Genomic DNA, 11,298 nt, shown 5'->3' with positions numbered 1-11,298 from the left:
TTTGTCTCGGAATAGTCGTTGCAAATTTCAGACAAGTGCCAGGCTTCACGGCGGCACCCTGATTGTCGCCTGAATTACACACAGCATGTGTTCAGCCAGGTACTTTCTGTGAGAGCTCTTGTATGAGCTTATACGGTTTGACAGGAATTCTGCAGGATTTAAAAGGTATTTTACAGTTAATATGGAAGCTGAGAGTGGTTCGTGATGGTGTCAGAGGGGTTTATGGACCCAGTGAGGAATAGTTGTTTGTAGTTTCCACTCTCATGTTAAAGTATTGTCACCCCAGGTACTTGAACTTGAGTATTTTCATTTTATTAACTTACTTTACTACAGTTCAGAGGGAACTGTTTCCCACATATTGTTCAAAGCTATAATTACAAGCTACCCTGTGGATTAAAATTTCAAAATGGCAAATTTTATAACATATGATGCATTTTAGCCTACCATTTTAGATTCTAGGGATGAGTCAGTCTTCCGCCACTCGTCCAGAAATATGTCAGCAACTAATGGACAAATAGAGATGATATTTTGTACAAATATCCATGGCCTCAAGATGATAAATCATCACTTAGATGATCCTATGCCTTTTTCTTTTAGTGCCACCCGCAGATCAAAGTTCTCACTTATCCTATGAAATATCTTAACATCTACTGGATGGATTGGCACAACATTTTGATTCTAGAGCCCCTTTCCCGCTGGACAAAAAAAACCTAACATCTGCCTAGGTCTTTCGTGCGAAAGGTTACAATCAGCATTCATTCCCATGATCAAATGCAGTAGTCATAGGTGTATATCTGCTCCAGCTCCGATCGGCAGTGATGGCAACAAGACATCTGGGTGGACGCTCTAATTTTCACCGCCGTTTCCATCTCTGGCAGAGAGACAGAATACGTAACAGAAGTGACCACTGTAACACTCGTGCTGCTTTCTGGTGTTTACTGTTCACTAACTATGTTTTCTGGAGCGTTCGCAACATCATGTGTGACACCAGCAAAAACAGAAAAAAGGAAGGTTGCTCTGTTGCTTGCTCTAGACGGAACTACTAGAACTGTTGGGTTCTTGTGAATTATAGTGTGGTCTAGACCTACTCTATCTGTAAATGTCTTGAGATAACGCGTTATGAATTGACAGTATAAATAAAATTGAATTGAAGGAGGGTTCTCACGTGTTTACAAGAACCTGCATAGACTGTATGTGCTACTTTGAGAGAGATAAAGGATGAATTTGACTTGACTTTTCAAGCAGCGCCATCATCATGTCAAAATTAGAAGCTGTCCAATACTTAGATTTATGACTAAATACCTGCAACGCTAATATACAGCATTTCCATGTTCTCCAGCTTTACGTTTAGTGCTTATTAGTAAATGTTAGCGACGAAGTACAGCCTCACAGAGCCCAAAGCATGCTGGAAGCCCATTAGTCCTGTTACACAAAGTATGGCACTGTGGTCACAGGATGACAGCTAAGCAATCTCCATGACAACTGAGTGAACTCCACTAAATACAATTGGTAGATGTGTAACGGCCTTACACACGACACTGGTGGACTCAAAAGCACAACTCAAAAAACGTTTAACAAAAGCTTTTACTTGAACAAAGTTCAAATGAAGAAAAGTGCTCTCATGGAGGATTGATGTCTCAAAAACGACAAACAAAACCTGGTTACATGAAGAGCTGGCTGGTTCACTTGAACAAGACTATCATGGACAGAACAAGACGAACTGGCACAAGACGAGGACTATTATTATGCAAGAGGTAGGGGAAAACAGGTGAATACAATCACAGTGGCGGGAAATTCACACAAAGGGAGGAAGTCAGGGTCTGAAATGAGAGGGAAAGGGAATACAAAATAAAACAGGAAATGCACAACAAGACAAGACATGAGAGACTTGACTCAAACAGACATAACAGGATGCAATCGAAAGGCCCTCGAAAAAGTGAGTAAGGGGATCTTGAGTTAAGTGTTGTGGTATTTTTTCTTTTTCTTTTTCAACTTTGTTCCTTTTCAAGCAGCTGCTATTCAGCATGGTGTACAGTCCAACAAATCAGTTCTGATTCAACAACTTGAGTTTTTCCATATGGGTTACTGGAAGCAACCCGAATCCAGTGAGGGGTTTTGGGCCTAAATCCATAGTCAGTTACTCATAGAACGTTTGTAAGTCTTTGCCTACGAATAGTACTGGCTTCAGTTTTTTTTAACAATGTGTTTATTAACTTTTGATTATACAATACAGTTCACAAAGAAATATAATTCAATTCAACACTTAATTCCCACCCCAACACAACCAAACACATCGCTCTCTTCTCCCATACAAAAATACAAAGGTATCAAACAAGAATTAGTCTAAATACACAATAAGTATCGCAAGGTACCCAGAAACCAAATATACATTACTGTACTTTACACACAAAAGTTACGTTTTCCAGAAAGACACTATAACAGAAAGAAAAATAAATAAATAATCCAATTCATTAGTGAATAGCCCTAATACATAGTTACACCTCCTGCAAAAAGTGACCAATATTATTGTTTTTAATGTTGTAAATAAACAGCTTCCATATTACTTCATATACATCCATTTTGTTTTTAATAAAATATGTTATTTTGTCCAAGGCCATGCACTGGGCCATGGAGTTAATCCAAGCTCCAATAACTGGTGGATCATTCTTTTAGCTTGTAATATTTGAAACTCTATAAATGTACTCTGCTGGTGATTTAGTTTAAGATTTTTTGGATACAAGTGTAACAAAATAATTTTTGCATCTAGAGGAATATTTAAAGATAGAAGTATCTTTGTAATATTTGTCACTTTTACCCAAAAGTCTCTAATAATGCTGCACATTCTTATTAAACTTATTTAATTTGACAGGAGTTATATAAGTCGGCATCAATCATTCATCCTCAGATATATCCTCTCTCAATCCCACCCTCCATAATTCAAGTTTTGAGGTTGTCGATTCAGTAGACCTTGATGCAAGCCAGCTGTAAAAAACTGATATTAATCTTTTATTATTGCATTGCTTAGTAATTAATTCCTCCAAAGAAGAAAGTACTGGCAAGTTTAACGATTGGTCCTGCATAGAGAGAACAAAACTCCTTATCTGTAAGTATTTAAAGAAATGTTTTCTTGGAATATTAAACTTCTACCTGTTCAGACGACATTATCGTTCCTTCCCCAAAAAGATCTCTAATTTCTCTAACAACCGGGATCCTGAATCCTTTGTGCCTGGTTTGAATAGTGTGTTGCTCCAAATGTGGCTGAATTGGGATAGAGAGTCCGCTATTTTCATGTACTCTCTAGATTCGTACCATACTCGAATCATATTACCAAAAATGGGGTGCGTGGTGAAGGTTTTCAATTGTTTAAACTTTTCTGAGTATATATACAAGTTTAATGGCAACGCAAAACCACGACTCCATATCCACCCATGATGGTTTGTGTCCAGAGGAGAAATAAAACATTATTGTTGTCAATTGTGCAGCTAAATAGTACCAGTACAGGTTGGGACATTTTAACCCCCCAGTATCAAACGGAAGATAAAGAGAGACGAACTCGAGGGCATTTGTTGTTCCACATAAATCTCCTGAATAATGAGTTAAACTTTGAAAACAATCCAACAGGTGGCGCCAAAGGGGTATTTTGATACATGAATTTAGATACATGAATTTAGGCAAAGTATTCATCTTCAATATATTTATCCTTCCTATCAATGACATTGGGAAAGATAACCATCTCTCTAACTCTTTCGATGTTGATTCCATTAGAGCATTGTAGTTTGTAGAAATTATATTCTCTAATTGGGGAACTATTTTGATACCCAAATATGTAAAGCTGGGTGTCAATTTCAGGGTAAAAAAATGTGATGCAGTTGCAAAGTTAGTTTATAGAGCAACATTAATGATGACTTTGATGTGTTCACTTTAAATCCAGAGATATTTCTGATTAATCAGCTCTAAAAGTGCTGGTATAGACGCGTTTAACTGTTTTAAGAATAACACAACATCGTCAGCGAATAAAGCTATTTTATGTTCCTTGCCACCCATTGTTATCCCTTGTATGGGATCGCTAGACCTTACGGCTATTGCTAGCGGTTCGACAACCAAAATGAATAAAAGTGGAGACAGTGGTGAGCCTTTAGGACAACTCCTTGTAATATTAAATAGCTCAGAAATCACCTCATTGGTTAAAACTTCAGCCGCGGGGTTGGAATGTAATCATTTCATCCAATGTAGAAAGGAGCTTCCAAATCCGAATTTCACAACAACGTCAGAGAGATAAGCCCATTCGATTCAATCGAAAGCTTTCTCCGCATCGAGAGAGAGAAGAGCCGTATCCTTTTCCACTTTTTGGCTATGCAAAATATTTAAAACACATCATACGTTATGAAATCCCCGTCTGTTCTTAATGAACCCATTTTGATCATCACCCACAATGCCCGGTAGCACGGTCTCGAACCTTTTTGCCAAAATGTTACACAGTATTTTGGTATCGGTATTTATTAGGCTTATAGGTCGCACATTTTCACACTTTGTGTTCGGTTTTCCTGGCTTACTGGCTACAGTTTAGTGAGGTGAGACTTCTCTTGCTGCCGTTTGCAAAAGTGGGGGGGAAAAGAAAGACATGGATTTAATCCAAGATTTTACAGATAGTCCTAATTTGAATTGAGGATGGATACTTGGAGAGAGGCAGAGAGAGGAAGGAAAGAACAGCATTGCCCTCTCCTGGTTAAAATGATAACTAAAAGAACCCGTTTGCTACAATAGGACAGAAGAGCAGAATCTTTGAACTGTGACATGATGAGAATAAAAAAGCAATCTTTTTACATCTCACCTCATACACTATGAATAAAACTCAAGTATTTAAGTACAGTTTAGAGGATGCATATACTTGGTCTCTTATAGTTAGGTGGGGGTGTATAATGTATTCATGTACCTATGCATTTATATGAGGCTGTGTACAGACTTTTGTTTGAAGAAGACAATAAAGATTGTGTCCGTCCATCACTAGATTAAGATTTTACATATGATTAGTTCATCGTTATGTGTTGCTATGATTTAACTACCCAGCAGTATATAAATGTCCCATGCTCCATGTTGAGCAACTCATTTAAAGTACTGCTTACATATTACATGCAATAGTAATGCATTTCATACTTTTCAGTACATTTTGCTGTGAATACTTCTGTACTTTTAGGTTTTGAAAGCAGCACTTTTAGAATATTTGTGGATCTGTGATATGCTATGCTTTTACTTAAGAATGAAATGCTCTGATACTTCCCCATGCATTCAAATACCCATACTACCATACTATTTAGTGCCAGAAAAAGATTTACTGTGTCCCAAACATAGGATTTGACATGCATGGCATGTCAAAAGCAAAAAAAAAAAAAAAAAAATTAAAAAATACCAGGATGTTCTGCTGCATGCGTCAGATTTTGCAATATGAGAGCCAGAATGGTTTTCTGGCTATTCTGACCCATAATGCCTTGCACAGCATAGTTCAAAGTTCAAAGTTCAAGACGCAATGTTATGAAGACGTATGTCCCAATTGTATGCATACTGTATGAAACAGTACATACTTTGGAAAATCAGCTGCAATACATACTTAAAGTAACAAGAAAAAGTTTTTGATTTGGAACTCAGCCTCTCTCCTTCAGTATGGCTGCCAATCACAGGAGCAGCTCTCCTTAGTGAAATTCTTTAGAAAAAGGTTAGGGGGTTTTCTTTATCCAGATGAAGGGTTTGAGGGCACCATATGCTGTACAGCTTGTAAAATCCTCCGAGACACATTCTTGATAGGGCTCGACTTGACAAAAACACAGACGGCCTCTACTTTTGTAAGTCAGTTATTAAATCTGTAGTTTATATACGTGGTTACAAGTCACTTTTTGCTTGTTTTACTGAAATGTACCTTACATGTATCTCAGACACCAATATACCGTATGGAAGAGTAGGATAGTCTTCCCTGTAATTACTGCTGTGTTCAATTCCATATGAAGTTATTGATACAAATATTTATAATGCTGTATGTGCAACTTAATACTTTGTTTTCACATCATTGTACTTGGATTGTTATTTGAGGTTTGCAATATGCAACCTCTTTGCAGTGTTTAACATGTTTGCGCTGGAATAAGGTGAATAAATGTCCCAAAAATGACATTGCATTAAATTTAATTCAGCTTTTTACAATGCCAGCTTAATATCAAGGACTACTCAAACCACCAGCAGAGGGAGACAAAGACTGCCGTTTGTATTAAGCTGGTTCACAGATAATTAGTTGTAGTGATGTCACACATTGACAATGTATCGCCGTTAACTTGAATGGTTTCCTTTCAAAATGTTGGATTTCATAGTATAAGTACCAGCATGAAGTATTACGTCACTGCATCTGATGATCCACTGTCTTTTATGACTAGAACAGATGAATACTGAGGGACAATCTTTCCTCCAGCAGGGGAGCCATACATCAACATTACACTCTGTACCGTAGCTATGTGGGCAGTTATGTTCAACTAGTTACTTTAAAGTGATACATCACTACCCAAATGGGGATTTTGACAGCACTAGGTTATAACAAAACAAAAAAAAAAGTCCCATGATGTGGTTCTTTAGATGTTTTTATATAGACCTTAGTGGTCCCCTAATACCATATCTGAAGTATTTCCCAAAATTCAGCCTTGGTGCAGAATTACAGCCACTAGAGCCAGTCCCCCCCAATGAGCTCTGCTCAGGATGTGCTCACATTAATGTTAGACCTCGAGTGAAATATTCATGCCATGGGACCTTAAAAACGCCACAACCTCACGTGCAAGTCTCAATGTGCCTTATCAAAACCAGTTTTGAGATTAAACCTTAAGATAGCGCTGCTCATTAAGTATGTGTTGTTGCGCCACCTGCCTAAAGTTCTACAGTAGAGCTATACCCAACAGTACAAGAAAAAGTTTGTAAAACAAGCAAAGCAGTGTTTACATTTTATTTGTTTTAATACAACAGTTCAAGTCAACTAGCCACTGTATCTATTGAGATGCCAAAGTGTATTGCTCGTTTGCATTCCATGTGAAGACCCCTGTTCAGTGATATTCAAGATGACATCCACGTCTGGCATGTTAATTCACAGCTATTCAGCAACAAGTTGTGCTTTGAAGACAACCCCATATTTTTACAAAAGCGAAGAATCAGCAGTGGCACGAAACATGATCTGCAGGAGCAAAACCAGAGTAGCAAAGCTGCACTAAACACCTGCATGTATAACAGCCGACGCCTTTATCAAACCATGTGCTACTTTTATTTTGATATACATCAAGTGCTAACAGGTGTGGTTCACAGGGACTTTCAAAACTCACTATGAAATAGGCAGGAAATAATGACCTATGCATAGAAACATGCTTCCTCAAAAAGGTTAAGTACACTGCTAATTTTCAAAAAGGGCAAAAGCTGCACTGACAAGCTACATATCAAATGGAATAGACCCACCGAGTGGGGGAGGGGGGAATGATCCACATGTAAAACCAGCGCAAGTACACTTAGCAGGAGAATTGAAAAATTCACAAAATGGAATTTGGGACTTATTTCAAAAAGGTGGGTAGTGAAGAAAAAAAAAATACTGGCCGAACAAAATATAAATCAATCTTTGGATACGTAAAAAACCCTCTTCAATCCCCCGTTTGCAACTTTCAGTCGTCAGTGCCTTCTTTGGTTTCCTTGTTCTTTCGCACCTCTTCCAGCTTCTTGTCCTATTAAGGAACAGGAAAAATGGAGGGTTAAGTTCCAACATCCTGGTGAAAGTTGTTTTTTGCGAGTTTATCCATTTTAACACTGACCTTCTCCTTGAATTTCTCATTCATTGCTGCCATAAGTGCTGTGCGGTTCTCTTTGTTGGCCTCCATCTTCTGATTGAGCTTCTCCTCTGCCATCTTACTGAAGTTGTTGTTCTCCTCCATAGCTTTCTGTAGCACAACCTTTTCATGCTCACGTTTCTCAGCCAAGTGCTTCAGAACCTCAGCTTCATGATTCTAAAAGTTGTGTTTAAAAAAAACAAAAAAAAGTTAGCCTCAGCTTGTCCCATTTGTTTCCCCACCCAACTGTCACCACAAGCATTCAAATGTTTGTGGAACTAAAGCCTTTCAGATTTTAACAGCTTAAAGTTGGAAATAAAAATTGCAATCAAATATATTTTTAGACCTCCAGCTGCATTATAAGCAATACATGTTTACCTTGCGTCTCTCCTCTGCAGCATCCAGCTTCCTCTGAATTTCCTCCAGCGAGACATCCTTCTTTTTGGGAGGAGACAGGGGGAAATCGGCCTTGGCGTCGGGGGCAGGAGCAGCCAGGATGACCTCAAAGGCCTGGCCAGAGGCCCGCTTGTCAAGCTCCTTGACCAGAATATCTGAACATACAAGAAAAGGTAAATAAATGCATTAAGGCACAGTCAACCATTGAGCAATAGACATTCAAAACTTAGTGAGGATATAATTCACCTTCAGCTGAGGCTGCCATCTTAAGAGTGCTCTGAAGATCAATGTAGCAGAAGCTGAAAGAAAAAAAAAAGTTTGTGATCCATTGGATGAATTCATATTAGCACAGTTTAAAGTCAGTGCCCTCTAGCGGAAGATTCAACGCATTTATAATGCATTCACCACTTTCTAACATAAGTCAAGCTTACAAAAAAATAAAGTAAGGCGCTGTGGCAGCACCCCGTGGCCGTCTGAAGTACTGCAAACAACCACCGCCCATCTATCACAAAACGGCAGTGGCATCCACTGACTGCATGTTACACCCATTGTTTACCTTCCAACTTGGGGCAGCAACGACATTAAGATCTGAGAGCAACCGAACTGCTTCAGACAAAAGAGGAGTGGGCTTTCCAAAAGCATAAGTAGTGGCGCGTTAATAGTTAATGAACGACGCAAGTCACATTTTGTTGAAACAAAGGCTGTGATCAGGGCGGCTACGGCTGGCAGTGCCAGGTGCAGACAGGCCTGGAGTCAGCCTACTAAAAAGCCAATATGCACCATCTGAAAAGATATTAGTAGCCTAAGCAATGAGCAAATCCGGGGGGGGGGGGAATGAACCACCAGGATGCACCTGTTCCTTGCGCCATGTGTTGGAGTCGCAGGGGGAACACACGTACCTCAGCGGCCTTAACGTGCAAGGATTGAAAGCTGGGTCATTGGGCTCAAATGTAATGTTAGAATACTATCATTTGAAAAGGTTCAATATCGACTTGCATCTGAGAAAAAAAATCGTTTGCGTAATAAACTGCTGTCATGCATCTTGGTCAAAAGACCCCTCCCCTTATTGTTCATAAAGGATACAAACTAGCTAAATGTAGCAGCTGTATGTTTGCTTCCCATACAAAGCCCAAACCAGCGATATCTCATTTTGACTTAATTAGAATGAGGTTTGTTGAAAGCCCACGCCATGCCAAATTGAAAACACGGTTGGTAGAGAAACTGCTGACTGACGTCGCCGTAATGTCCTCGCTGACAAAAATCGTTTTTCTCCTTCATTTAGACTCTGTTGGCAGTGAGCTGTGTGTTGTCATTAGCTCAAAACATAACGAGCAGCGTCAAACAAAGGCGCTTTTCACAGTAACGGTACACGCAGCTGCAAACAAAGACGAGCTGACGCGAGGTTGATTCCACCGAAAATATCGTTCATATTGAAACTTTGCACACAAACTAGTGCTGTTCATGGGAGAACACAACTTGATAATTTACGTACAACATTAGCAGTCACATTTTATCGGAAATGAGAGAATAACTGCTGCTGAAAAGCCTACTCCAGTCTGTCTTCTGTCGATGCCAACTGTGCCACTGTCTGCCACCATACAATAGGCCAACAACCCGCCAACCAGCCCGCGTACAGTGCAGTCAACAACCGCCGTTTCTGTCGATTCTGCGTTGAAATGACCCCAAACGAGTTAAAAATAAAAAATAAAAGCCTCAACGTGTCGAAGATATCCACCCACAACTTGTCTCTTGATAGCTCACGTGCTATAGCAAACAACAAAAGCAATGCACGCAATTCACAACAAACAAACGCTTAAGGGAAATTAAACATGCTGTAACAAAATATTAAGCTTGTCACGCCTGAATCGCTTTACAACGTTGTGTATTCAACAAGGGTTCTACGGGAAAATAATTCCTATGTTGGCTACTTCTTCGTTTGTAACGATGCTGTCTGTCACACCCACCTTTAACCAGCTCTGGATGCTGTGCTCTTCTCCTAGAATCTACCACGAGCCTAATGCTCGAGCGTTCAAGCCCGCACATAAATGGACCAAAGCGAGTGCCGTCACGACGATTGCTGCCAATCATTGGTTGGCTCGGTTGGCTCCTCACGCCTAGGTGCTTCTGGGAATGGTAGTTTTTTGTTTTTTTTTCGGTGACTTCACGTTGGGACAATGAACTTTAACCATTCCATTAGTCAACAACATTGATTAACAGTGTTTACAATAGACAGCAAATTAGTTGAGGCAGCAGTCCATATTGTAAAGCAGTTCATAGAGAAATAAAATGGATAATGTTTAGATCACTGACCCCTTTTGACAGTGATCTTAGTCAATGCTCCAAACATTGCCTAATCTACTGGATTTTTGAAAATTCACTGTCACTGTGTTTTTTTTTGCATGTAGGTCATAATTGATTTTTAACAAACAATTTGAACTACGTAAATCCACAAGTTAAACATTACATTATTTTAGGGTTACAGGAGAAGACATCACTATAATTAGGAAAAAAATACATATTTCACAGTGATACAAAATTAGAAGACAAACCGTGCCATAACCAGGAAAGAGACAGCAAGCAAGACTGGAAGAGACCAGTGGTCGAATGTAACTAAGTACATTTACTCAAGTACTGCACTAATTTGAGGTACTGGTACTTTACTTGAGTCTTTTCTTTTCATGCCACTTTCTACTTTTACTCTGCTATATTTCAGAGAGAAATATTGTACTTTTTCTGACAGCTTTAGTTACTAGTTACTTTAGTTACTCCAGTACTTTCATCAGACAGCTTTAGTTACTTTACAAATTAGGATTTTTGCACACAAAACACATATTTATAAAATGTGATGTTTTATTATAAATTAAACTACCCAACAATATAACGGCCTACATTAACAGCTGAAATAACCAGACCATTAAATACTTAGCTGGTTGATACAACTGTTTGGATCATTGCCAGTTGTCATTAGTATTCAACAGCTATGCTGCTTGACTCTGATTGGCTATCAATATCTTTTACCCAGTGCAACTGGCCGAGCTCATGAATAGTAATGAGCTCAGGCAACATG

General features: G+C 39.0%; 1 protein-coding gene across 2 annotated transcripts; it reads right to left on the bottom strand.

Moving 5' to 3' along the window:
* Positions 1 to 6,959: 6,959 nt before the first annotated feature.
* On the bottom strand, positions 6,960 to 10,280 carry LOC116702117 (stathmin). Of its 2 annotated transcripts, none has more exons than XM_032536275.1 (5): positions 10,196 to 10,280; positions 8,478 to 8,530; positions 8,214 to 8,386; positions 7,821 to 8,012; positions 6,960 to 7,733 (listed from the first exon to the last, which is right to left on the bottom strand). In XM_032536275.1, the coding sequence occupies exons 2-5, from the start codon at positions 8,494 to 8,496 to the stop codon at positions 7,674 to 7,676; spliced, it is 444 nt and encodes a 147-aa protein (XP_032392166.1). In that variant the 5' UTR covers positions 8,497 to 8,530; positions 10,196 to 10,280; the 3' UTR covers positions 6,960 to 7,673. The 2 variants fall into 2 exon arrangements, with proteins under 2 accessions (XP_032392166.1, XP_032392165.1); XM_032536274.1 differs by having other exon boundaries at positions 10,134 to 10,268.
* Between the last annotated feature and the right edge of the window lie 1,018 nt (positions 10,281 to 11,298).

This window comes from Etheostoma spectabile, chromosome 14 (assembly GCF_008692095.1).
Source record: "Etheostoma spectabile isolate EspeVRDwgs_2016 chromosome 14, UIUC_Espe_1.0, whole genome shotgun sequence".
Taxonomy (NCBI): Eukaryota; Metazoa; Chordata; class Actinopteri; order Perciformes; family Percidae; genus Etheostoma; species Etheostoma spectabile.
This window is presented reverse-complemented; position numbering and strand designations above follow the sequence as displayed.

Coding starts and splice junctions, on each gene's coding strand:
- LOC116702117 (XM_032536275.1), bottom strand. Junction 8,013..8,213: donor CTGCAGAGGAGAGACGCAAG/GTAAACATGTAT, acceptor CACAACTTTTAG/AATCATGAAGCTGAGGTTCT. Junction 7,734..7,820: donor ATGAGAAATTCAAGGAGAAG/GTCAGTGTTAAA, acceptor GTTCCTTAATAG/GACAAGAAGCTGGAAGAGGT.